General features: G+C 39.0%; 1 protein-coding gene across 1 annotated transcript in view; it reads right to left on the minus strand.

The window, feature by feature from the left end:
* Nucleotides 1-6,875: 6,875 nt before the first annotated feature.
* ano1a (anoctamin 1, calcium activated chloride channel a) overlaps nucleotides 6,876-26,838 on the minus strand; it is a gene marked incomplete at both ends in the record, with an annotated part of 68,571 nt that continues 48,608 nt past the window's right edge. Inside the window, 12 exons of the mRNA XM_083901030.1 lie at nucleotides 6,876-7,115; nucleotides 8,372-8,477; nucleotides 8,815-8,999; nucleotides 12,302-12,354; nucleotides 14,296-14,448; nucleotides 19,094-19,236; nucleotides 20,569-20,669; nucleotides 21,215-21,272; nucleotides 21,365-21,476; nucleotides 22,673-22,874; nucleotides 24,604-24,678; nucleotides 25,325-25,396. Of these exons, the coding sequence (XP_083757156.1) occupies nucleotides 6,876-7,115; nucleotides 8,372-8,477; nucleotides 8,815-8,999; nucleotides 12,302-12,354; nucleotides 14,296-14,448; nucleotides 19,094-19,236; nucleotides 20,569-20,669; nucleotides 21,215-21,272; nucleotides 21,365-21,476; nucleotides 22,673-22,874; nucleotides 24,604-24,678; nucleotides 25,325-25,396 (1,500 nt within the window). The remainder of the gene's footprint in view (nucleotides 7,116-8,371; nucleotides 8,478-8,814; nucleotides 9,000-12,301; nucleotides 12,355-14,295; nucleotides 14,449-19,093; nucleotides 19,237-20,568; nucleotides 20,670-21,214; nucleotides 21,273-21,364; nucleotides 21,477-22,672; nucleotides 22,875-24,603; nucleotides 24,679-25,324; nucleotides 25,397-26,838) is intronic.

A 26,838-nucleotide genomic window follows, 5' to 3' on the forward strand; every position in this document is an offset into this window, starting at 1 on the left:
GTATATTTTTCTCAATCAATCAATGTCTTTATTTGTCCCCAATGGGGCGATTCATTTTGCAGCAGCAGGAGTACACAAAGCAAAAATATAAAGAATGCATATATTGCAATAAATTACAAATAGCAATACAAACCTAAGTTTACAACGCTATAGTTAGGAGGCTATTTCACCCTGACTACCTTTCCCTTCTGGCATTCAAAAGAAGAACAGTGGAAGGTACAAAGGATGTTTATATCCGTTTGACTTTGCAAATGGGAGTCTAAGCAGTGAAGCTGATGATAAAACCTGAAACTGATTATGTAAGTGATGAGAGCAGTCGGACAAGATGGAGCTTGCTTCCCTGTTCAGCTATTTGTTGTAGAGTTATTGTAAAGTTTGTTGTGCAGGCAACCACTGACACTGACAACCTTATTGAGTAGGTTTCTGTCTTTAACTTTCTAATAGAAGATTTTTATCAGTAGGTCCATTGGTCGTTTTTGGATAGATCACATGATTTATGGTATATAATACCAGTTGGGCTGTATTTTACAAATCCATAAGCTGGAGTACCCAGAGGGAACCCATGCAACTCGAGGAAATGTAATACATAAACGTTTTTTACCATCATGTAGCTTTTATTATTATTATTATTATTATTATTAATAATAATATTGTTGATATTTTTTAACATGAATTGGCAGGCTGTACAAAAATTAAATAATATCTCACATCAATACACCATTAGTCAATCTCTTCCTCCCGACCAGCTCTCCGTTTAAAGGATTAGAGCCTATCGCTTTAAGGGATCTTAAGGCTGCTTAAACTGGCAGCGAGGTGATTCATCTGGCTTCTGACTACCTACATCTGACGTCTATCCCACTTCTATTTATGCTCCCACTCGGAAAAATGATCCAGCGGCATAATGTCTCTTTCCATTGCTATGCCGACGACACAGATTTACTGTACCTCCTGCTGAGACCCAACGATCTGAGAAGCCTGGTTGCTGTTTTAGACTGTTAGACATGAACCTTAGGATGGCCCATAACTTCCTCAAACTAAACAACCCCAAATCAGCAATATTACCACTCACATCAACAAAGTTGATGAGTCCTGCTTCCTCCGCATCAAAACCATTGCAAAAATGTAAAATATTCTATCACAGCCTGACCTAGAAAAAGTAGTCCACGCCCCCTCAAATTCAGATTTTAAGATTCTGCTGATCACGTTTAAGGCTTGTCGAGGTCTGGCCCCTGAATTCATCAGACATGCTGACCCTATGCAAGCCTGTTCACAGCCATAGATCCATGGACGGGTCTCTTAACTGTCTCTCCTTAACTGTTCGGCTTTGGCATCAGCACCAGGTAGTCAAGCCTATTCAATAAATGTCATGCCCCATGTAACCTTAACATTCCTTCATAATGCATATTTCCAATAACACCTACATTAATGTGGAACCGGCAGTGTCACAAAATGGTTCTTAGTATTGTTCTGACACAAAAATGTAGGATAGCCTATATTATGCAACTCAAAAAAATGGGCCTTTAAATTTTTTTAAAATAATTTTGCACTATTCCTATCAATAGATTGATATGTTAGAGACAGAAGGAAACAGACAAGAAAAACAGATGTTCCTGTCAGAAACTTTGGAAGAACAGTATTATTGGCTAAATTAGCTGGTGTTGACATAGCCAACACATATTAGCATAAAAGCTTTTCTTTTCATGTTCATTGAGATACAGAATCTAAATCTAAGTCCTGCTTAGTTTGTAGTACAATAAACAACATCATTCATAGATACTAACCTATGTTTAGGCCTAGCCAGTGATACACACCATGAGTCCCAATCAGTAAGCTTGCGGGAGGAGCGATATGAAGGAGTGTCTAAGTGGCTGAGCAGCATAAGTCAAATGGAATTCTGATAGGCAGTTCTCTGATGACAACCCCCTCCATATACCGCTAGTTTGGTTATATGTGTGTGAAATGTGAGCCATGGCCTGTTTTAGGTGAAGAACACTGTTAAAATCCACTTTATTATTCTGCAGTTCCAATGTGTGATCAGTGTGTTAGGCTGTATGTTGCAGATGAATTGTTTTTCATTTAGTTGCTTAAATACTTAATTACAGCATTAAAAATAGGCCAAGTATTTGTTTAAAGGTGCATTATGTAATAAATCTAAAGCAACTGGCCATAAAATCCTTATGTCACAGAGACTCAGGAATAATGTTCATATAACAAACTGAACTCACCAACAACAACAGAACAGTCAAAATATTTGCATTAAAAAAAATATTTAGCAGACTGCAAATCATGTTTATGTTTTGAAATCATGTTTTGGCATGTGGCGCCACCTACCGCCGTCTACCAATCATTGCAGTCAGTAGAGTCTCATCTGCCGAGCAACCATGGGTTGCCAGTTACATCAGAAAATGAAACCTAAAAGACCTTAGTATTTTGAATTTGAGTGTAGTAACCGTTTTTGGCCACATTCTTAAATATGGAACCTTTAAGTATTCATTTTGAGTAAAATACACATTATCTTTCTGTTTTAATGTCAATTTCTGTTGGTTATTACACAATGCACCAATTGTTACATTTTGCTAAAAAAAAAATGGCAACACCCGCATTATGTAGTAACAACCACAATATGTAATAACTTATTACATAATGCAGCAACATTTATTACATACCTGAGTTTTACTGCATTCAAATATCCGAAAGAACTGACACACAAAAGCAGATCTAAAATGTGATAAAAATCTAATGAGGCAAAGCACATCAGCAATAATGTCAAAGGGATAAATGAGATAAAAATACAAAAACATAATAAATGTGCTGAGGCTTACCTAACCTAATGTTATCAAATACAAAAATGTGTATGAATTAAACTAAGATGATGTGTGATGATGATTTATATGACTGACATGCCCGAAATAAACAAATCAAATCAAATCAATGGAATGTTAAACTTAGAAAACTGGAAAAGTAGAGAGAAACTGAAGTGTATTAGACACTTTAACACAGCAAATATGTTACTTTAAGTCTGTGTGTTCACATACTCTGTGACTGGAGTTTACAATCCTCTACAATTAAGTTTTACGACGGATGTCTATAGATTTTGTCTGAGCATTGCCTGCTCAGATGGATCATCGGTTGACCATAAAGTGGATGTTTAGGTCAGGCATTTGGCCTTTGATGTGCTCCCTAGAGGAGACTGGAGGTTGAATGGCTAACCAAGGGCATAGGAAGATGTAGGAGGAGTAGGTAACCTTTATTAAGTGTGGCTTTGGTCAGGAGAACTTAGAGCTTTTTAGGAATCTGGCCGATGCTGCAGAGCCTGGGATTGACACTTGACTTGTTACAGAATAAAGATCTCTTTGTTTGGTGAAAAGTCTTGTGTCACGGAGTCTCATTCTACATCATCATCTCATCACCTGGTGTTCTGAAGAAGGAAGCCTGACTAAAACGACAAAACATCATTGGCTTTTCAAAGTGTTCCTCATTGTTCATTGAGGCTGTGCCCAAGACTGAGTGTAAAAGCTCTTGTATTCTTGTGTTAAGATCTTCATTTTTGATTGTCCACAATCTCCAAATCTCCATTGAACCACAAGAGGTCTCATCTGGCTTAGGAAGAGACCTGATGCAAGGTGTTCAGTTTTATAGATAACTGACAAACTATCTGGGGAAATGAGGAGAGATGACATCCATCCTACTATGGATAGAGCAGCTTTCTTATCTAGAAATTTGCTAAAGTTTATCAGAAATCCAACACCAACAATCAGAGTTGAGAGAATTGCAGTCACACCTTTCTCTCTGCTTCTATTCGAGCAGTCACCACTTAAAAACCTCATAGAGACTTTGTCTGTCCCCCGACCTACTAAATTAAATAAATCAACAATAAACAGAAAAGGAGTAAAAATCAACACCTATAATATTACAGATTCAAAGAACACCACATTTAAATGTGGACTATTACATATAATAACGTCACTCTCTTCAGAATTTGTTTTGATCAATTATCTAATTACCTTTATTATCATATTGATTTATACTGTGTAAATCAAACAAGGTTACATGAGGAAAAAATGTTAGTTTTAATGAGTTGACACCACCCACTCATATTAATACGCATATCACCAGAAGCTCAGGCAGAGGAGGAGTAGTCTCTCCCTCAGTAGTCAGATGGCCACTGAGGGAGAGATGGAGTCTTTAAACTGATGAGCAAATACTGAATTTTATTAGAGATTTGATTACTATATTGGATGCATTGTAAAACACATCTTCAGTCTGGCTAGAAGACATTGTATGTAGGAAATGTGGGGAAAAAAAAGAGAATATGTTTTTTGTCCGTCTGTCTGTTAACTCAAGATAACTCGAAAAGTCGCAGACGGATTTGGCTGAAATTTTCAGATGTTATCACTGGTTACAACTCCCGCTGTCTGACCCAGGTGCGCTGGCAGGGTGTATTTTGTAGGCACTGAGCTGCCTTGGTGGAGGTCTGAACTCTCCGAGTGCGAGTTGTGGAGGTGTAACACTCTCTTTTTCCCTCTGACTCTTCTACATTCTTTTAGGTTGTGTTTTATATTAAATCCGTTATCAAAAGGCAATTAACATCATGAAAGAATGCAGATGGTTTTGTTTCTTTGTTTTTTCAGGAAAGTATTTGCAGATTTGGTATTTTTTTACATGTTGTCAAATGAACTGACACACATTACAGAAAATATTTCCATGTTGCAGTCAACATTGATGATTTAAATAGAGCATTGTAACAGATGGTAAGAGGAGGGTGTCTCATGAGACGAAAACCGAGGTAGGTTAAGGTGATGGGCTTTATATATTGCATCAGCTTATACAGAATGCTAAAGGGAAAATATTATTTGTAATCTGTTACTAAATATCAAAACTAAACTGACTTTCACTTAGTATTAACAGTACAAGATTCGGTCAAATAAATTGTAAACTATAGTGTAACTGTAGTGGCAGAAAGTATTTGTAGGCTGCAATGACAGATGTTTTCTCATGTATTCTTCCACATAAAAATGATTTACCCATGCTTTCTAATACATTAAATAAAGATTGAAATAAAGACGATAACATGAATATATTCTAGTTATTTTTAAAGTGTCGAGTTGATAAATCACTGGTCCCACTTCATGTTAGATGGACGTAGAAATGACAAGCAACAACACAACACACACCTTGATAAACAACATGTTGATTTAAATGTGGTTATGCATCACTGAAAATTATAAATGTAACAATAAATTATTTCATTCTAGGTAGTTGGCAAGATTACAGCAGGGGAAAAGATTTGACACACACTGGCAGCATATTTCAGTCTACAGGACAATTATGTCCTTAAAAATTATATTCTGTCACACCCTCACATTTTCCAGCATAACTGATTATTATACAGTCTTTTAAGAAAATGCCAAATCATTGATTCAGTTAATTTAAGACAAGATAATAATATTGAAGCAGTTTCTTTCTTTGTTTATAAACAGCAAAGTGAAGATATATGAGTAACAGGTGGTTCAGAGAAGGTCATCCGTTCAAGCCCTTGGAGCAGCCTGGATAAGGCAGGATCAGAGATTCAGAAAGTTTACTCACTAAACAACAATCAAAACAAAATTATGTGCACACGACACACAACATACATGCTACTTTCTACATACATCAAGAAACTCCTGCGTCAGTTAAATTAAAATGCATACTTCCTTTAGGTTAAGGCAAGATTCTTCCCTTTCAGTATGATGTCAATCATGAGAATACTCTCTGCCATAAATCTGTCAGCACACAGATTGCTGTTTTGGATAAAACAAAGGAAAAAGTTTAAGGTTTTGCTGCTCATTATATTAGATAACTATTGTAGCTTGCATTACAAAAGTGTGTGGTTGTGTGATAGATAGAAAATATCTAAAGCATATTATTATTTATGGCATTCAAGGGTTCAAATTGATTTTTATCAAGCTGACACATTATTGCCTCTTAGGATGGCATTACAATTATATAACGATATCCATGGACTACAGAGCAATATTATCATTTATTTGGTACTAAGAACTAAAGTCTCCTTCACAGTCCTACCTACACAGTATTTTTGTGCCTTTTATGGTTCACTATGCAACATTCACACTCATGTTGTATTCACACCAGCCCTTCTCATTTGAATCCCAGTTTGTTTGCTCGGAAAGTCTGGTTCGTTTGAGGAGGTGTGAATGTGCAACCGAACTCCGATCCGCACCAAAGAAGCTGGTCCGCTTAAAACATAGGTCTCGGTTGGCTTCAAGTGAACCAAATGCAGGAAGCGGACTACAACGCAGGGCATTGTGGGTACAAAGCGCATGTAGAACCATACATTTCGAGTTCATTTCGTGATTATGTGACTGAATATAATGACATCATGACATCGTGTTTAATTAACCTCGCCAAACGCAGCTTGAATTCCAGTTAAGTGGATTGAATAATGCTAACACCTATATAACGCCACTGTGCACTGCTATTTGTCCACGTACAAAATGTAATAAAAGACTGTCAAAGTGCTCAGAAGAATAGTACAAAGCAACTGGCTGTTTGAACGAGCTGCATGGAAATGTTCACATTAGTTTAAAGGTTTGGCAGTCTGAGACATCTGGAATAATTAAATAACCCTATAGTCAAATTAACAAATGGCTTGTTCCTTTTATTTACATCCAATAACAACAAGTGATTTGTGGTCATACATTTAGTATGGTCCATTATCACTAAACCTGTTCCCTGCTAGGTTTTGAGATAATGGCTAATTCTGTACTTTCTGGCCTGCTCTTGAATGACTCAAATTCACTTGTGAGACATTTGAACAATTCAGTTTAGGTTTAAGCCAGTTTATATAAAAGTTGTGGTGTTTACTTGTTAACTGTTCAACAGCAGTTAGTGTGTGAGAGGCGTGAGCGTGGCAGTGGTGGGCTCTGTTTGGATGGTGAAGGTGTGGTGCAGTTGTCCTGGTTGTGGTGGTCCTGTGCAGCAAGCCTTTTGCCCTGCTCCTCCTTCATGAAGAGCTCCACCATGAGGATCTTCTCCTTGTGAATCTGGAGGCTGATGTCCTTGGGGATGTCTGGGATAAGCCAGTCCACAAAGTCACTCATGAGCATGACCATGTTCTGGACAGACAGAGGGAACAAAGAGCAGATTGGAAAACCTTAGAAAACCACAGATGTAAACCATTAATTAAACTGCTACAGTATGTTTAACTCCTTTATATCCTGGATGACATTATTATGTCAAGACCAAGTAAAAACAGTGAGTGAGTTTATTATAAATTTAGCAGACTTTGTTTGACAGTTGACTAGTCAAACATTGTGGGAGGTTGGTAGGGTATCGCTTTACAGTTTGATTTCTTCTTTGAGACAGAAAGACAGACAGAGCCTATTGGTCAATGCATATAGGTTCTCTCGAATCTCTCAGTCCTGCAGGTGTGATTGTTCATTACAGTTCTGTGTCTCAGGCTCCTTGTCCAGCACAGTGTCAGCCGTGTGACGCCTTCCTGCGAGTTAAGCTCCAGTGCTACAGACCCCCACCAAGACTAAGGCACAGACATTAAAGTTCTCTGTCGACCACAATAAGTTCTTTGAAGCTCCAACTTCAGCTATTTTCACTGGTGGAACTGGGCAATCTGGCTAGAAATGTCGACAAAAACTGTACAAATGATCATCCCTCTGTGCATGTTTCTTTCATTGTTTATAATTGCTGCACTTTTGAATTCCAACCCTGCCGTGGCCCTTGAACGCACCATAGATGTATCACTCGGCTCAGAGCAAACATCGGCTAAATGATCTCTGCAGTGTGTGCGTCCATAGAGCCGTGAGTTATGATGATTTACTTATGTTTTACTATGTTTATCTGAAATTTGGCGAGTTTTAAAGCCTTCATTTCAGCTCCGTTCACCAGAGCAGGGATGACCAATCAGATTGACCCATAATGAGGTCATGAAGACAGCAATATATATATAAGTAATAGAATAAATCTATGATCTACTGATATTATATCATGAGATTATTTATAGAACAGACTATATAATAATATAAAATAGTGAATATAGTAAGTGTCTTGATAGACTACATTAGTTTAACCACATCTGTATTTACCACTACAACCCTGTATAATCGGGTGAAATATCGATGAATGAGTAAAAATTTACTTAATTTATTTTTTACTCCAACCTTTGCCTGATGGAGTGGAGAATGAGTTGCAAGTAAGAATACGTCAAATAAATAATATTATAATGGTTTTTAAATAAATAAATAAATAAATAATAAAAATAATAATACATTCTATATTTTATCCATCTTGATGGATTGTAAGTGAAAAGTCTGCCTCTGTCTATCTCTGTTTGTCTTGTTTTTGTGTTGTAACCAACCTGAAAGATAATGACAAAGGCAAGGCGTGCTGCCAGAATTGCCCAGAACTCCTTTGAGAGTTCGTATGGAGTGCTGGACCATGGAGGCTCTCTGTAGTCCTTATATCTGGAAAAACCAAGAGTGGCAAAATGTGTTTTAGGTTGGATCCATGTTACTGGTTTTACTACATGTCAAAAACAGACAGTGAAATACAGTACAATGTAAACTATGGTAAATTGAGGGTGCATGTATTGTTCAAACGTATTTGCTCCGTCCACCAGCCTACTCTTTATCAAACCACAATCAGAGATAACACTGTATGTTATTAAACTTGTGTAAATTTAACAGGTTAAATGAGAGTAAGCATTGTTTGACATGAGAATGGCTAGCATGAAACATATCAACTACTGTCCCAATACATTTGCAGTTAGCAGGCTCAGTGTTCTTGAAAGTCAAAGCTTACCTGCAGACTGTAACCTTGTAGCCAAGATGCATAGGCTGCAGTGGGTCTGTGCCTGGCTGAAAGTCACTGACATTAAAGTATGACATTGTGTGATTGATGAAGCCATGCATGGTGCCATCAGGGCTGTACATGTACTGGTAGACCAGCCGAGGGATAAAGTCCGATGTGAAAGAGATGACAAAGGCCTGAAGGAAAGAAAACCTATTCAAATGTATGTCTTCGCGAAACAATGTGTTATTTTTCAAAAGTGATGCATATACAACAATGGTTCAAGAACAGCTTTACATTTGCCTTTTTTAGGTGTTTTAGGCAAAAATGACAGGAAATATGTCTTTTAGTCCCACTCGAATCATTGCGGCTGTCTCGTCCTGGCTCCGCTAGTCTACATGCTGATGTGTCCTTGGGCGAGACACTTAACCCCACGTTGCTCCTGACGGCTGTACCGTATGAGCATATTTGTGAATTTTGTGATATTTAATTCTCTTGTGAAAATATAATTCTGAATAAAAAATCTAAATATTAAATATAAATGTTAAATCTAAATCTAAATGTTAAATCTAAATCTAAATCTAAATGTTAAATCTAAATCTAAATGTTGAGCTAATATGCAAATTCATGTACCAAAATAAAAGAGGAACCAATCAAATAACGAATTAAAACCACCCTAGCGTGGGAAATAAACTTGAACATCATGATAATAACTACCTAAAAAAACAAATAAATAATATTGATAATAATAATAATGAAAATAACAAAAAAAAATGTTCAGAAGTGTTTTCGCTCTGCCCGTTTTACCAAGTATGCATCGGGTGGTGACTTGAGCGTACTTGGGAAAACAATGTATCCAAGAATGCATTTCCTCGGAACGTCGCAGCAGAGAAAACAAACCAATAAATATATTTTTTTTAAATCATTTGGCGCGAGAAATTAGTCATTTAGAATCCAAACATAAGATAAGACGTATTTATAGTTTGGCAGCGACGTTGTCGGAGGTGATCAGCTCCGCCTCTGTGGACACTCTGTACGCACAGTGCCGGCACAGAACAGCGTTACCTCAGCCTGTCTTATTGAAATGATCCGCTGGCTCAGACGTCTCTCTCATCAGACACTTGGTGTGATCGATAGATTTGTTGTTGACGTGTTTTTTTTGTTTTTAATGTAAACGTTTTGACCTGACAATTTGAAAAAACGTTTACATAGTTTAGGTAGTTATTATCACGATAGTGTATGTTCAAGTTAGTATTGTGTTGATCATGAATGATTCACTCGAAAGAACAAATCATTTGAGTGGACGAACTGACTGGGATCACTTCATGAACTGATTCATTCCTTTCTTAGTTCAGTTGAGCTCAGCAGCGATCGTGGCGGCCGGGAGTGGAACTGCCGCGTTCTGTGAATCACTTGTGAAGTCGTTCGTGCACTGAGCGGGGAGGGAGTGACTAGTAAGAAGAACTGTGTCTGCCGTGCTACTGTGTCATGATTCGCGAACGAACTGACACACAGAGATCTGGAGAACTGTGGCTGAGGACATGAATCTCGTTCGCATCACGAACGAACTGACACACAGAGAACTGGAGAACTGTGGCTGGGGACATGAATCTCGTTCGCATCACGTATTGCACTCAGGGAGGACGTGAGTCAGGTAGCAGGGCACTGGGCTCCTGCTAGCACTGAACGATTCGGTGAACTAATCTTTTGAACGAATCATTTTAATGAACGGATTCTAGTGATTCAGTACACTCAAATGAACTGCCGATCCCATCACTAGTTCAAGTTTATTTCCCCCACTAGGGTGGTTTTAATTTGTTATTTGATTGTATAAACACAGCCTGACCTCTTCAAGCTTTTATTCTGGTGTGAATTTGCATATTAGCTAAACATTTAGTTTCAAACAAAACCTTTAGATTCAACATTTGGTAACGCTTTCTTTTACAGTCCCCTAATTACCTGGTATTTAGCTGGTAAATTCATGGTAACACTAAAGTGTTGCTAGGTAATTACCAAGGGTAATAAGATAAGTAAATACAGTGAAACCGTTGCCAAAATACTGGGTAATGCACGGTAATGTACTCGGTAAGTAAAGTAAAACTGTACTGTAAAAGAAAGCCAAGCTTGTTTCCATGTAATTACACACATTTTTAGGGTTAGGTTTGTTAGATTACCCCTTGGGTAAATAGCTAGTAATTAGGGGACTGTAGGTACCTGCTTATTACCAGTTTATAACCCAATAATACACTTACATTTACCATAGTTTTGCCATAGTTTAGCTGTACATACCTTCTTATTAACAGCAGTAATAACACGCTATAATTAACTATATAGTTACCAGGTAAATGCCCAGTATTTTGGCAACAGTTTCACTGTATTTACTTTCTTATTACCATTGGTAATTACCTAGTAACACTTTGGTGTTACCATGAATTTACCAGGTAAATACCTGGTAATTAGGGGACTGTAAAAGAAAGCGTTACCCAACATTTATATTTATATTTATATTTAACATTTATATTTATATTTAACATTTATATTTATATTTAGATTCAACATGTATATTTAACATTTAGATTTAAATGTATATTTATATTTAACATTTATATTTAAATGTATATTTATATTTAACATTTAACATTTAGATTTAACATTTAGATTTAAATGTATATTTATATTTAACATTTAAATTTAGATTTTTATTCAGATTAAACATTGAAATTATATTTTCACAAGAGAAGTAAATATCACAAAATTCACAAATATTGCTGTAAATCTGGTCAAAACTAACATTAAAAAAATGTACATGTTTTTTTTGCTAAATGTGGCAAAAAGTTGCTGTTTATTTTAGCATGCACAACTTTACAACCGGTGCCTCATACTCAGGGAACACCATAGTTTGCCAATTACCCATTCAAAAGCGAAAAATTAAGCACTTCCACACATTCACACTCGTTCAGAGCTGCCAGGACCAGTTTGGGGTTCACTGTCTCTTCCACCATTAGGTGAAAAATGCAGTAACACATTGATTTACTCCTCCCTTTCCCAAACATGTTAGGGAACTATAGTGGCCTTCACAGACAAGAAATACTTTGTCTTTTTTTTACTTTCTTATTAATAAGCTACTACTTAAAATGCTCTGCCTAGTTTGTCCATTTGGGCTGCTGTAGAAACATGGAGGTGAAAGTTATCTGGCTCCATAAAGAAGGCCCTCGTAAGTGCATGTAAAGTATATGGACAAAGCTTATTCTAAGGCTATGAAAGCCAAACTAGCTTTATTTTTTAGGTATTATACACTTACACGAAGAGACCAATGGGGAGAGGTTCAGACGTTTGTAAATATCTCTAAATAGCGGAATCTCCACCACTACAGCTGACCTGACAGTAAGCCCAGTCCAACACCACTGTTCCCATCAGTGCTAGCATACAGTGGGTACAGTGCAAACTACAGAGATGGTTTCTTCAAATTCAATGTCTTGTTTTGGGTATAAAGACTTACATTAACGATGACTGCCACCTTGCTGAGGCCTCTCAGGAGGTTGTACCAGATACCTGTAGGAAGACACAACTGTCATTAGGGAGCACAGCAGCCACCTGTGGATGGCACAAGCAGCCTTGGTGAGAGGTGATGAGACTCCACTGTGTAGGTCTGTAAAGTCCAAGACGACTGGTCCATTATTTGGTCGACACGTTCTGGCTCGACCAAAATTGTGATTGGTCGACTTTTTTATTTTTATTTTTTTATGGTAAATTTCATTAGGTGCTAAGTACTAATAGGGGTGTTTTAGAGCACCCGTGTTTCACAGCTAACAGCGTGTCTTCAGAGAACACCCCTCTTGTTTTCCACTATTTTGGCTTAGTCCAACCCAGTGGTTTGTTGTCGCTCCGTGCTCATGAGAGACAGACAGATTAGCTTTGCCATTAATTAGACGTGAATATTGAGCTTTTCATGTTAGGCTACAGTCAGTCCTCCTGTCACATCCATGTCAAAGACGTCAGCAGTGTGGCAGCATTTTTCAAAAGTAGATGAGAGTAAAAAAGTGGAATGCAAGCAACAGTTTGCTTTTCACAGCTCGACTACAAACATGGCATATCATTTAAAAACGCTAAGCTAAGGTTGCTCCGTCCGTTTTGAGTAAATTAACATATAAGAATTGGCATATTTCAATGATTTAGTCTAATAATCGTTGATTCGTTTCATAACTGCAGACGCACCCACCTGCAACAGCGGCAGTGTCATAATAGTCTATTTGTGTCTCGCCGTGAAGCTGAGCTCCTATGTTCAGTCTCGCTCTGTGTGAGGACATGCACAGAGCCAAATAATCTCAATATTCCTATTATTGTGCTGATATTACTAGTTGACATAATACATTATTTTAAGATATCATGGGCTATGGTTTTGTGCTGATGCACGTAATGCAAAACGCTGTCAGATCCGTCAGACTCTGTTAAACTCCAGCCACACCAGCAAAGCCCAGCCCCCCGATTAGTCGATTTTTAGTCTAAATTTCAGGGCTTTAGTCGACCAAGAGTTTCTTTGGTTGATTACAGCCCTACCACTGTGTTCTGAGACATATTTCCTTCTCCAGTATCCAAGGTCATTTCTGTTTAATGTGAAGACTTACTGATATTTAGGGTGAGTTTAAGGGCTGTATCGCCCTCAATATTGAGATTTTCCGAGACCACCCTTGGGAGCAAGAGCTACCCAGAATGCATTGTGTGTTTTGACATAAGAAAGATGGCGTCGAAAGCAACGAAACGAGTACGCTACAGTATTTTCTTTGTTAATAGAGATATAAAAATGATGAAAACCATTGTATTATCTTAGTTTAGGCCCATATTATGGATAACTGACGTCATTGTTGCGTAACATTTATTTTTATTTTACGATCTTTTGTCAATAGCCGGCCGGTGTGGTTTACTTTTCAATAAGCTGTGGTGTGTGGTAACTGTCAGCTGAATATGTGCGTGGTTGTGGTATTTGTATGAGTATCATCTTATAACTAACTGACAACCTAATAACTTGACTGACAAACGGAACGTAATAAATAATCCTGACGTAAATGTGTTATTGTTCTTCTTTTTTGGAGTTGACAGACTGGACGCAGCTTTCACGTTATTCTGCCCCCTACAGTCTGAAGACGTATCTGCATTTAAGGGGTGTCCCATTTCTAAGTGACAAAATAACCCTCAACACTTGGTTTTGAGGGCCAGTTAAGATTAAGGGTTGAGCTTGAGGGTTAAGATTGAGGGTTAAGATAGGAATTGGAATTGGCCCTTAAAACCTAACCTTGTCAATTTTCTTGTGGTGTGATGAAACTGCATTGTACATTTTAGCTTCTCATTTTTCGATTCAAGAAGATTAAAAGTAGTTTGGTGACAGTTATTTTTTTTATTTTCAGTTATAGCTTACATACATGTTCTTCACCCAAATGAAGGCAGATCAAGAAATCGCGGGCTTCATTTTAGTTGGGGCAGTGAGTGAACACTTACCAATGTCCTTGGCTTTGGCTGCGACTGGCCTGCGCAGCTCTCTTACAAACTTCTTGGCATCCAGGCGAATCTCGATGATGTTATTCAGGAGAGCAAAGAGTGGAGCCAGAGGGAAGGAGGCCACGAAAAGAGTCACCATACCAAACTGGATGACTTGAAACAGAGAATAGAGGGTGAAGCAGCAGGAGTTACTACATGACTGTCAGGACCAGGAGCAAGCAACCCTGTGTTGAACAATGCATAGATATTATTCTTATCAACTAAGAAGCTCTCTGAGGTTCTTCATACCTATACTTCCTTTCATCCCACATGTCCATACTCCTCACTACACCTTCTGTCTACTCTTGACAGAAGGTGTCATCTTGAGATTTCAGTGATCCTGCCTGCCACTAAGGACATTTGACGTGAACTTTTAGGCGAGGCTGCAAATAAAGAAATGTTCACCTCGTACCATCACAAGACAAATCGATGAAACAGCAAAGGACATTGAGGTACAAATGTTAAAGAGGATTATATGAGTCACCATGGTATGCAATCCAGGTTTATGTGTCTACAGATGTTGATAATAATGCTTGTTTTTGTGGGATACATTTTTCAGGAAGTTGTGCCTGAGGATAGGTTGTTCATTATTGTTCTGATCTTAAGGTGCCTGTTTGAGTCTCCACAATTACATTTTTAGAATGTAGTGCTTCGACTAGAGCTCCTTGTTCTCCTTTTCATGAGGTCATACCGTGAGTCTAACTTTGAACTTCACATAGATCTCCTGCAGGAACTCTTGTCCTGGATAACGTTCACTGTGCAAGATGGCTTTCAGCTCATTTGAGAGACATGAGACACATATGTTGACCCTAACCCTATAAACCAAGCACATAAACAGAGCAATGCTCATGTGAAAGGAGAGGGTGGAGCTATTGCTCTTTTGGAAGGAAGGTGGACTTTGATAACTCTTGAAACACTTGGAAGGACACAGTTTACATAATTCATGCAGCAACTCAAAAACCCAAGCAGGTTTTATGGAAAATGGCGAAATTCCAGGTGGCACGAGGGTTAATTTTAAAGGTGAAGTAAGTAGTTTATAGTGCCATCTAGAGGAGAGGCTGAAATTTACAACAAAGAACTGCTCCTCTGCTCACCCCCTCCCTTCCCTGAGCGCTACGGTATCCTCAGCTGGTCAAATGTCGTCCTCGTCGTCTTTCTCCGTGTCAGCAGATGAGGTTTGTGAGGCGAGGGAGAAGGCGAGCTACCACGGCCGTAGCAGACGAAGCGGAGAGAGTGGAGGCGGGACTTCCGCTATAAGTAAAGCGACGCTTGATTTGTTCTCTCACGTTTGTCCTTACAGGCTCCGGTAGAAACATGGCGTCTCGCTGCTAACAGTGGCTATGCAACCGCGGTCCGCGGTCATGTTATTTAACATGACTTTTTGAAACACTACGAAAATGAAACAAAAACTATTATACAGCGACTAGACAATGCAGGAGCACATAATATGTATGAAAAAGTGAATTTTGGATTCACAGATTTATAGATTGTTGAAATATATAAATTCAGCTCACATGGATAAGTCACGTCTAAACAAACATGTTACAACAGAAAAACAACAACCAAGTCAGTTTTTTTAAGCATCAACATTAATATGAGCAGCCGCGGTGACCCTCACATTTAGTTCCTTCGTGTTTATATCTAATTCCAAATGATCAAACAAACAAAAAATATTAATATATTTTTATCAAATTTATACATCATAAATCGTGCGCAGGACTCGGCGTACGCACGGTTTTATAAATCTGAGAATTTCTTTGCGTACGTACTTTTCAAATTTTGTGAGTAGGTCCTCTTTCAGTATGAAAGCTGCGCACTCTTTTATACATGAGGCCCCTGATCTTCTGAGTGAACAAACTGACTGGGATCACTTCATGAACTGATTTGTTTCTTTCTTAGTTCAGTTGAGCTCAGCAGCGATCGTGGTGGCCGGGGGTGGAACTGCCGCGTTCTGTGAATCACTCTTGAAGTCGTTCACCGGCACCGTCTCTCACTCCGGCAAGCGACGCAAAGCCAATGTGCGCCGAACGGGGAGAGAGTAGTAAGAAGAAATGTCTGTCGCAATCACTCACTGCTGGAGGATGTGACTCAGAACTGTCACATGAATCAAGTTCACAGCTGTGACTCACTCATCATGATTAGCGAACACAGAACTGTCACGGATTCACGTCCTCGGCGAAAACAGTTGTGGCGTGCGCTGCTGTGTGTCTATTGTCGAGGACTTCTACACACACACACACACACACACACACACACACACACACACACACACACACACACACACACACACACACACACACACACACACACACACACTCGCCCCATTAACAGACTTAGGTACATAAAGTAATGAGAGGAGAGGAGACAGAAGAGAGACTCACCAATAGCTGCAAGATTTAAAATAATAACAAATGTATATGTACATATTATTATTATACTGTCTGTGCTTCTATAATAATACTAATACTTAAAATAATAGTAATTATGATACTTTTATACTTTTACTTTTTATTTTATTATTATTATTTTGTATTGTCATCATAATTATTATCATAATTATAATGCTCGTCATTAATCCACTCACTGGTGCCTAAAGCATATGTCTTATCAAGCTGTATCCCATTCACCAAGGTGAATTTCCAAGCATAACTTGCTTTATAACTAGAGGACAAGCTGGTGTAGTACGAGGAAAACATCTCCTTTTTTTTTAGCCGTCTGAATTTGTCCATGAGAGCCGAGAGGTGAGGTGCCCTTCTGCACCCGAGTAAAGTTAGATTGTTAGCCAGAGTTTTTAAAGCGCCCATAGACCGGAAGTACTAATTAACGCTGATTTTTGGTGTGTATCTGTTCCATTACCTCGTTTACAAAGCCCTAAAGTTTTGAAACAAACAGTTTAGGCTCTGTTGAGAACGCTGGGTTTTATTGTATGCTTGGGCTCTAAAAGCGCTCTGAAAAAGCCTGGAACTGTGACATAAGGATCCTGTATCCTGAACAGCAGATCCTCCTGCTCCGGGCACTAGTCCGTGCACATCCGGTTGCATACATTGAACTGCAGAAGAAGAATAACGTCCGTTGTGGAGGTAAAGGGACTGTGGCAGGGAGTCGTGACAAAGTCATTTTTAACAATGTTTTGATAATGAGTAGCAGTGCATCTACCGTTCCAGAGGGGGAGCTGCGCTTCTGAGAGCTGACCTGCTAATTACGTCACTTCCCAGACAGTTGGGAAAGCTCACGTTGGCTGGCCAATCACAACTCAGTTCTGTCTTCTGGAGGTGAGATTTTGGTCCGAAACACCACGGCTGACACAGTTTTTGTGTGCGTCATCACAGCATCGTTTCGGTGGTTACCGGGGGAAACAGGAGGAAAATATAGGGCGTCTTTAGGGTGTCCTGCCTAAAAGTAGGGCGTCTAATTTCTTATTATTTTCAGTACAGGGCCCCAGAATGCCTGGACGCCATCTTGGCTAAAAGCCTGTTCTCCGGTGTCTCCATATCCATCATCCTTCACACCAGCAGCTACGTCACTCAAATCTCCATGACAACAGTGCCCAGGTAAGCACACACACAAGCAACACACATGCACACACATCACTTAAACGGATCAGAACTTTACACACAGGCAAACACAGCATGGGTAACGCAGAAAATCACGTTACTATAGTAAAGTAAAGTAGTGTAGTTACCAATATTTTTAGTGGAATGCGTTACTTTGTTACCCAAAAAAGTAATAACATAAGTGATCCTTTTACTTTGTAATTCGTTACCCCCAACACTGGACACAGACACAAGAACCTAATATACTGTGGTGACAGAAGCAAAACCGTGAACATAGGGCGATTTTCATTTGTGAGGTGTAGCATGGGATTTGCGTAGCTTTAATAAGGAATTTGTGAACTTGTAACCTCTGTGTTGTATTTACAGGGTCAAAAAGAAATTCTGATACTTCAAATTTTATGACACACATTTGTGACGTTTGTATGCAGGAGTTTTGCTACCAAGATTGGTAGCTGTCTGAAACTAAACAATGACTATTTTCCCAATGTATGCTTAAAGCTCACATAGAGTGGTCCTGTTGCACATATATGTTAGTTATGGAGGTCTACTTACATACAGTAACTTGTTTTTATGGTCAAAAACCTCCTAGTCGCCGTAAACGAGCCGATAGAAATCCTCTTTTCTGACGCTCTCCTGAGCCACGATATTTCAGACATAAATCTCACACCCAGAAGATAGAGGCTTGTGATTGGCCAGTATATTCAGCACACCCGCTCTCAGAAGCGCAGCTCCCCCCTCTGGAACGGTGGATGCACTGCTCCTCATTATCAAAACATTGTTTTAACAATCTTTATAAATAGCTTCGTCACGACTCCCCGCTGCAGTCCCTTTTATGACTTTGACCCGAAGTCAGACCCAGAGTCAGAAGACACTGTCGCTCGTGAAACACCTCCACAACGGAAGTTATTCTTCTTCTGCGGTTCAATGTACGCAACCGGATGTGCCCGGACTAGTGCCCGGAGCTGGACGATCTGCTGCTCCGGAGAACCGGTGTTTACGTAACCAGACCGGGTTTTTTCCGAGATCTCGCTGAGCCCGAGATTACAATAAAACACAGCGTTCTCAGCAGTGGCTGAACTGTTTGTTTAGAGCCTTCAGGGCTTTGTAAACAAGGTAATGACGCTGATACACACTAAAAAAAACTGCGTTAGTTGGAACTTCCGGTCTACGTCCGGTTTAATAATTACTGATTAGTTTAGACTTACTCATCTCCATGTACTCGGGGTTGATGCCAGCAAATTGACCCAGAAAGTGGTCTTTCTCGTACCGCTTCAAGGTTTTCTTTAGCTCCTCCTCTTGCTTTGTATCCATATCTGACTTCCTTCTCCGCAACATTTGTTTCAGTTTCCTGCAAAAACAAACAGCCAATGAATAATAAACATCTGTCGCCTTGTTAATGTAACCTGACACTACTGCTAATGTTCAACCCATTCTCATCCAGGGAGTGCTTGGCATCACCTTACAGAAACACCAGGTCTCCGTTTCACAAAGCAGGTTCAACAAACTCTGAGTCTAACCCTGAACTCTGAGTTGATCTACTCTGAGATAAGAAACTCTGAGTTTTCGGTTTCAGAACAGCTGATTTGAGTTAGTTTGTTCAATTCTGAGTAGTTTAACCTGGAGTTAAGCTTTTTAAGTATAAAAAGACAGCATCAATGGAGCCCCATTTCAACGAGTCACCATGGCAACGGGGAAGCAAAGGGCGACGTTCTTCACCCAGTGGAGTTGAAAATATTAATGAGCTCATACTGTGAGTTTGAGCATGTTTTTAGGAGGAAGTGTAAAAAATCGCCTGCTGACTGAATGAATGAGGAAATCAAATACCGTGTGTGTCTGAAAGAGGGCGGAGACAGAGAGAAACTCAAGGTTTGTTGAGAAAAACCTGGTCCCGACCAGGTTAGGTTCACAGAGCATGTTACCATGGTAACTGACCGAGAGCTTAAGTTACCTCTCTCTGTGAAACAGGCTAGAGTTACTCCTCTTTCTCTGGTTTGACTTACCTCCCTTTGTGAAACGGAAAACTCAGAGTTTCCCTCATTTCAGGGTTAACAGACTCAGAGTGTTCACTAAACCTGATTTGTGGCCACTGGCTCACACTCACATTACATTTCTAAATCAATATCATTAACAGTTCCATGCCCAGTAACAAATCATAAATAATTATCAATGACATAGTATATATTTTCCATGTTAGTGACTGCTTAGTACCAGCTTGATGCTTAAGGAAATGTTAAAGTGTGCACAACAAACTGGCTACTGCAGGAGTAGAAACATCTGTACTGTGTTGATGATGTCTGACAGTGTCGCATGTGACCATCTAAAACACATTCCCAAACTGATTTGTTGAACATATTTAATAATGATGTTTACCTAAACCTAAAAAAAAACTAAAAAAAAAGATTAATCTGATAAGTGATGTAACATGAATGACAGGCAAGTCAGCCAGTCAATGGAGCCAATAAACAATGGCAAATGATCTCCCTTGAATAATTAGAGACAAATTAGTCTGTGTTATTGTTGGACTAATATTACATCTATAAATCATAACACATGGCTTAGAGGAGGCAGACATATGGATTACAGTGTAAGGAGGAAGCAAGAGAAAAAGAGAAAAAATGTCGGCCGTCAGAATAAAAATGTGTCTATTAGGTTACATTCTGTGAGTATACACTGCACTCACGGTATGCCGATCTCAAACAGGTTGTTCTGGATTAGCTGCTTGCCCAACATGGTGATGCACAACTGGATACAAAGCTCCATGAGGCAGCCTGCATGAGCACACTGCAGAGGAAGTAGCATTATGTTTAATGTACAGTAAAAGTGAGAGTAAAACAAGCTCAAACTTAAGCAGATCAGGGCTACTGAGATAAAGTCCAGCACTATACACTACCGTTTAAATGTTTAGGCTCACTTAAAAGTTTCCTTGAAGGAAAAATACTGTTTTTCAATGAATATAACATAAAAAATTTTTTAACAAAAATTTCCAGCAACCATGCTGTAGGAAACATTTTCAAAGTTTCACTCCAAACTCACACATGCACAAGATTTGAACATAAATTTACACGCCACAGTATGTTACTTAGAGTATCACTCCAGAGGGTGTGAGACTGTCTCATGTTACCTTTCTAAAATTAAAAAAAGTGGCATAATGGCTTCGTGTGACAAGTTGCTTGTTAAAACAAAAGCAGAAGAAAAGCCTTTCCTCACCCCAGCTGTTCACTACAATTAGCTTATTTGGCAGTTGCTATTTCAAAATCTCCACTCATGGTAAAGTTGGGCCTTTTGGAGGAAAACAATCATTATATTAATGTAGAGTGCAGAATTACCTCTTCCATTCTGTATGATCCAACTACATACAAGTAGTTTCCGGGCCGGCCAACAAGTCTGGGAAACAAACATAATCAATATTATGAGCAAAAATTGCTAACTGAAACAAACCAGGTACAAACTCAAGCAATAAGAACATATTCTCTTACCTGCCCCTGAAAAAGGCTAAATAGACAATGGGTGTGAAGGCATTGACAAACTTGAGAATAAAGGTTTTGAAGATGAGGCGCTCCTCAAAGCTCTTGTCCGTCTTTGGAACCTCTGAAAAATAAAACTTCAAATATTGTCTGTCTCACATACACATACATCCAGGAACATTATTGTTGACGTAGACTGCTGGAGCTTTTTGTAAACTGAAGACTTAAGCATTGATTGTCTTGACTTTTCTAGATTCTCCACTGCCATCTTCTTCAGGACCCACCTTTTTAGTTATATATATTTTTTAATGAAGCAAATAGTAAGGGAATATAGATGTAATCTAAGGTATAGGCAAAGGGGAGCTTATGCCATGTTTTGGAATGGAGAGAAATCTGTGTCTCACTGTTAAGCCAGGAAGCTGAAGTTTGGTGGTGAAGTTGAGGTTGATCTACCAGTCCACTGTCCACTGTCTACATTACACACAGCTCATAACTGAGTGTGCAGTTTGTGCTACACAAATGTGCAGAGGATACAACAATGATAAGCACACTGAAACGACAATACTACTTATTAAAAAAGCTGATCAGGAGTTACAGGAATATTGGTGATAGTTTTGAAGTCATAGTGTTTGTTAAAGGAAATAAGGTTGGCACATTTCTATCTGAGGCCTTCACATACAACCAGGGGATTGAGGAAGGAAACCAATATGTTCTCACAGACAAACTCAACAACTTTTTTTGCATGTTTTGAATCGTCAAACCTGATGATGAGGGGAGAGCTGGTCCCTGGATCAAACCATGCCATTCATCACTACATGGTTAATGTGACAGAGCTAAAGTTATTTCCTTGCAACTGGTGTTATTGTGGAAGCTTTAAACATCTGGATTTTGGCTTGACTGATGAATATTTCATGAAGAGGATTAGCCAGTTCATCATTGCAAACTTTAAGAACACATACAGAGATGTTATCAGGACCTGTTTGATTATTTAAAACATACAGGAAAGTTGCTGTAGAGTCTGTCTGGGTTTTTGTCTTCAGTTTACAAAAACAAACAGCAAGTTAGTTGGATAAAGTGTAGATGAGCGATAACTGTCAGAATATATAGTCCTTATGAATATGTCTGAGGCCTGTTTGTGGCATCATATGTTTAAGAGTCAAAAGACACAACAATGGCTCCTGTTTTACTTCACCTCTTCAACATTTTTCCTATGGTAACATCAAGCAACACTCTGGGCTTCATGTGTCAGAGAAATTCTTTACATTTAGTCAAATAATGAGTTTGTAAAATCAGTCATGCTTTTCATGAAATGTGTCTCACCCAGTGTGGTGAGCCAGCGAGCAATGGCTCCATATATTTCATCTAAGATGATGATAACGATGAGGTTGATAATGGCAGCGGTGGTTTTGACAGTGGCTCTGATGTTGGACCGTGCTGCAGGGTAGTTGCTCATGTGCAGCGCTGCCTTAATGCTGATCCGGTACAGGATGACTCCAAAGACTATGGTAAATGTTACGGCAATCTAAAGGTAAGAACATGGAGAAGACAAAATCTGAAGTAACAAAATCTATGACGTGAAACACTAGAAAGCTGTCCTGTAGAGGGAGATGATGTCTAGAATGCCACCTAGTGGCAGAGCTTGACACTGATTTTTTTCCAAATGAAAACATTTAGGAGCACATTGAAACATTTAGGGGCAGAATGAAAATATATCAAATAATGCCTTTTTTTTTTTTTTTACTTTTTTAAATGTATTCCACTTTAAAATACTAAATACATGCCCTAAAATATATTTTGTAATGTATGCCATTAGATCTGAATTAGATTCTGAATACTCACTACATTGTATTGCATAGGTCTGTTCACCATTCAGTGGAATTATTATTATTACATTATTACATTAGATCATTCAGAACACATTTTCAATAATAAGATCGTCGTGGTCATTCATTCATTTATTTTCTACTTCTCTATCCTCCACATGAGGGTCATGGGGGAACTGGAGCCAATCCCACCTCACCCACATTTGTCAAATGCATACACCAAAAAAGTGTTTTATAAAAGCATTTATCAATATGAACATTGGCGTAGTGTACAATCTTAATCTGGCAGCTCAAACCAGGTGTATGCAAATATGAAATCGCGATGGAAAACACTCTTTTGATGAATAAAAGTGTGACGTTTAATGGTAAAATTGTATAGGTGACCCCAAACATTTGAACGGTAGTGTAGATTGCTGTTGATTTCTCTCCACGTTGTTGCTTTCTGACAAACAGAATTCTCAGGAAAGTGATTAATTTCTTTTTACATCTGTACATGCTGCACACCCTAAGGTGTATTTTGTAGGCACTGAGCTGCCTTGGTGGAGGTCTGTGCTCTCCGAGTGCCTTTCTAGTTTTTATCTGTTTTCTGGAGTCATTTTGTTTCTGAATTATCGAGAACTCTCTCGAGAACCTCCAACCTACAAGTGACTCCAATAGACCGATGGTGACTCCTGCCCGCACATACATGCGGCACACCGTGCGGATCCAATATTTTCAGTAGTCTCCTGATCGTCTCGTGAGTCACCACATAGCCAGCCTGAATGCATTTCAAATGCATCATCTTGTATCCATGGAGCATGCCATATCTGTCCAGCTAATCCTGGAGAAAGATTGCTATGTCTACCAGATCTGAATGAGCTTTCCTTCTGAACAAACACAAAGTCCTCAGGTGCCTGCGTAAAGTGGACAAACTAATGATCTATGTGACTTAAGGACAGGACTATATGTCAGTGTCTTAAATCCAGATCAAAATAAAACGTGATTAAACTAAACAAGCCGTCCATGATGTTATAAATCGAACTCTCAATAAAGGAATGCTTGCGTTTATTGTTTCAAATGCTCTCTAAACTCAGAAAGAAAAATATTCAGTAAATCAGAAAAAAATTACTCCGAAAAACAGACCAAAAAACAAACCTTGGAGGCTTCTAAGAAAGTTGTCACCAAATGCTGCCTTCAGAGAGGTCCCCCTACTCTGGATCATTTTTATAGGAATAGATAACTATACATTCTTTTGAAAAAAAAAGAAAAAAAAAAGCCCTTTACCGTTCACCTATAGATAGACAAAAAAAAAGTAGAACAATCACCTAATTTTCCATGTTGAGAAAGGAAATAGCAGAGATAGAACATTTGCCAGCTAGCAGAATCTGTTGTGTGTTGTGTCTGGGTGATTAAAAATAATTTCCTCAGATCATACATATGTTGACTCACCAGGAAGCCCATTGTGAGCACAGTAGTTAGGTAGGCTGGCAGTCTGTCAGTGCATGTCAGCTTCACCTTCTTGCTCTAATCCACACACACACACACACACACACACACACACACACACACACACACACACACACACACACACACACACACACACACACACACACACACACACACACACACACACACACACAGGACAGACCATTTTTGTAACATTAATATGTGTAGTTTTACAACAGCAGCCTCAAAGCAGCAGCAGCATCTCTTTAGGCTCTATATACTGAGGCACTGACCCTGAGTTAGGCCTGACCTACTTCTCAGTATGTTTGGATGTGGCATGATAGCTTTAGGCAGAATTAGCTGTGCTCTGCTGGAGTCACATAGTGTGTACTTATACTTATTATAATATATACTATAAATATAATATTATTATTTTTATATATAATTATATACTTATAGAATAACATCTTCTTCATTCAACATTGCCAATAAAATTAATCAGCATTAAAATCATGAATATTTACATGTTGTTTACATGTTGTATGTTTAAATGTGTTTGTGCTTGCTGTGTGCGAGGCCATGTTAGTCACCTTGTCCTCTTAAGCACTACAATTCTTTTGCCATTTTTTTCAGGGTTAATTTTCATTTCTAATATATTGGAAAATGTGATATAATCATATTTTTATAAAATGCTATAACATAACCCAAACAAAACAAATGTTACCTTTGGGGTGGAATGTTCCAGTTTCATTGTCTTCTGCATGACACGGAACTCATATTCTGCTCTGTTGTGGTCCTGGAAGAGAGACCAGACAGTGGTAGTGAGCAGTAAACTAAAGAGAAGATCCTGATTGCATTTGACAATGAAGACAGACATGAAAGTAGCAGCCTGCCTCCATTAGGTTTTGCAGCATGACATGGTGTGCTAAAGAGTAAATGCAGTGCTCCATGCAAGAAAAGAGAGAGAATTGCATCGAAACAGAAAAGTTTAAAGCATTGTGTTATTGTTTGGTTATACAACAAACAATAAATGATTAAATTATCAGAGCCATTTTGGAAAAGGGAAAAGTGTGTACACAGTAAAATGAATCTTGACATTTTCACAACGGGATATTAACGAAGCAGATCATACTATTGTACCGATGTGAAGTGCAACACAACATGGTTCTGGCTTACTGGAGCTCCTATAAGCAAGATGTACAAATATAATATGAACATGGTTGGTTTGTTTTTCAAGTCAAAAGTTACTGTTCACCGTTAGCAGTCAAATCAAAACCAAATGCAAACTGTAAATTGAAGATGAGACAGTACAATAATACCCTGAGTAATATTCAGTAATCTGTCATTTGTCCAGGTTTTCCGGTTTCCTCCCAGAGTCCAAAAACATGTAGAGGTTAACTGTACACAGTAAAACCCATAGATTTGGGCGAATGATTATTAAAGGTACATTATGTAATAAATCTAAAGCAACTGGCCATAAAATCCTCCATTATGTCACAGATCAGGAATTAGAATTATGTTTTGGCATGAGGCGCCACCTACTGCCGTCTACCAATCATTGCAGTCAGTAGAGTCTCAGCTGCTGAGCGACCATGTGTTGCCAGTTACGTCTGAGCTACAATGGAAATGAAACAAAACGAAACCTAAAAGACCAAGGTTGGAATGTCAAAAACACCAAGATAAAGTTTGCGGCAAAGTAAGGGTCTATATAGGACATGCTTTTGAACGGTGGAGAGAGTTTAAAGTTGAGAGGAATTTCAAAATGCATGCAGAATGGGCTACTCTTCTCCTAGACAGGTAAGTTAAGCTTGGTTAACTAAGTTAGCATCATAGCTCGACTGTCAAGTTCTGTTTTGAACTGTTCCCTCGGTTTTGGATGGCGCCGTCCTGTAGCACCGAAGCGGGTATGGCAGCCACCATGGTGGTGGTTGTGGTTGGTTGGGGTTGCCGGACGTGCAGCCCCCGCCACTGGGGCAGGACAGCGGCATCCAAAACTGAGGGAACAGCCGGCTGTGGCTCCCATACCCTGCAGCCCGCGCCAGGTGGGTAGTCTGCGGCAGCGGCTGCCGTATCTGGCAGCCCGCACCTGGCAGAACTACCACCGGTGGTTTAACATACATCTTTTCTTTTGCGTCTTTTATTCTCTTTCTTATCTCACATAATGGTCTTCTTCTGACACTGACAGAGAGAATAACAGCGGTAGGTGGGTCGGGAAGGTGTCAACATTATTTACCTTAT

This window comes from Microchirus variegatus, assembly GCF_963457635.1.
Source record: "Microchirus variegatus genome assembly, chromosome: 14".
Classification (NCBI taxonomy): Eukaryota; Metazoa; Chordata; class Actinopteri; order Pleuronectiformes; family Soleidae; genus Microchirus; species Microchirus variegatus.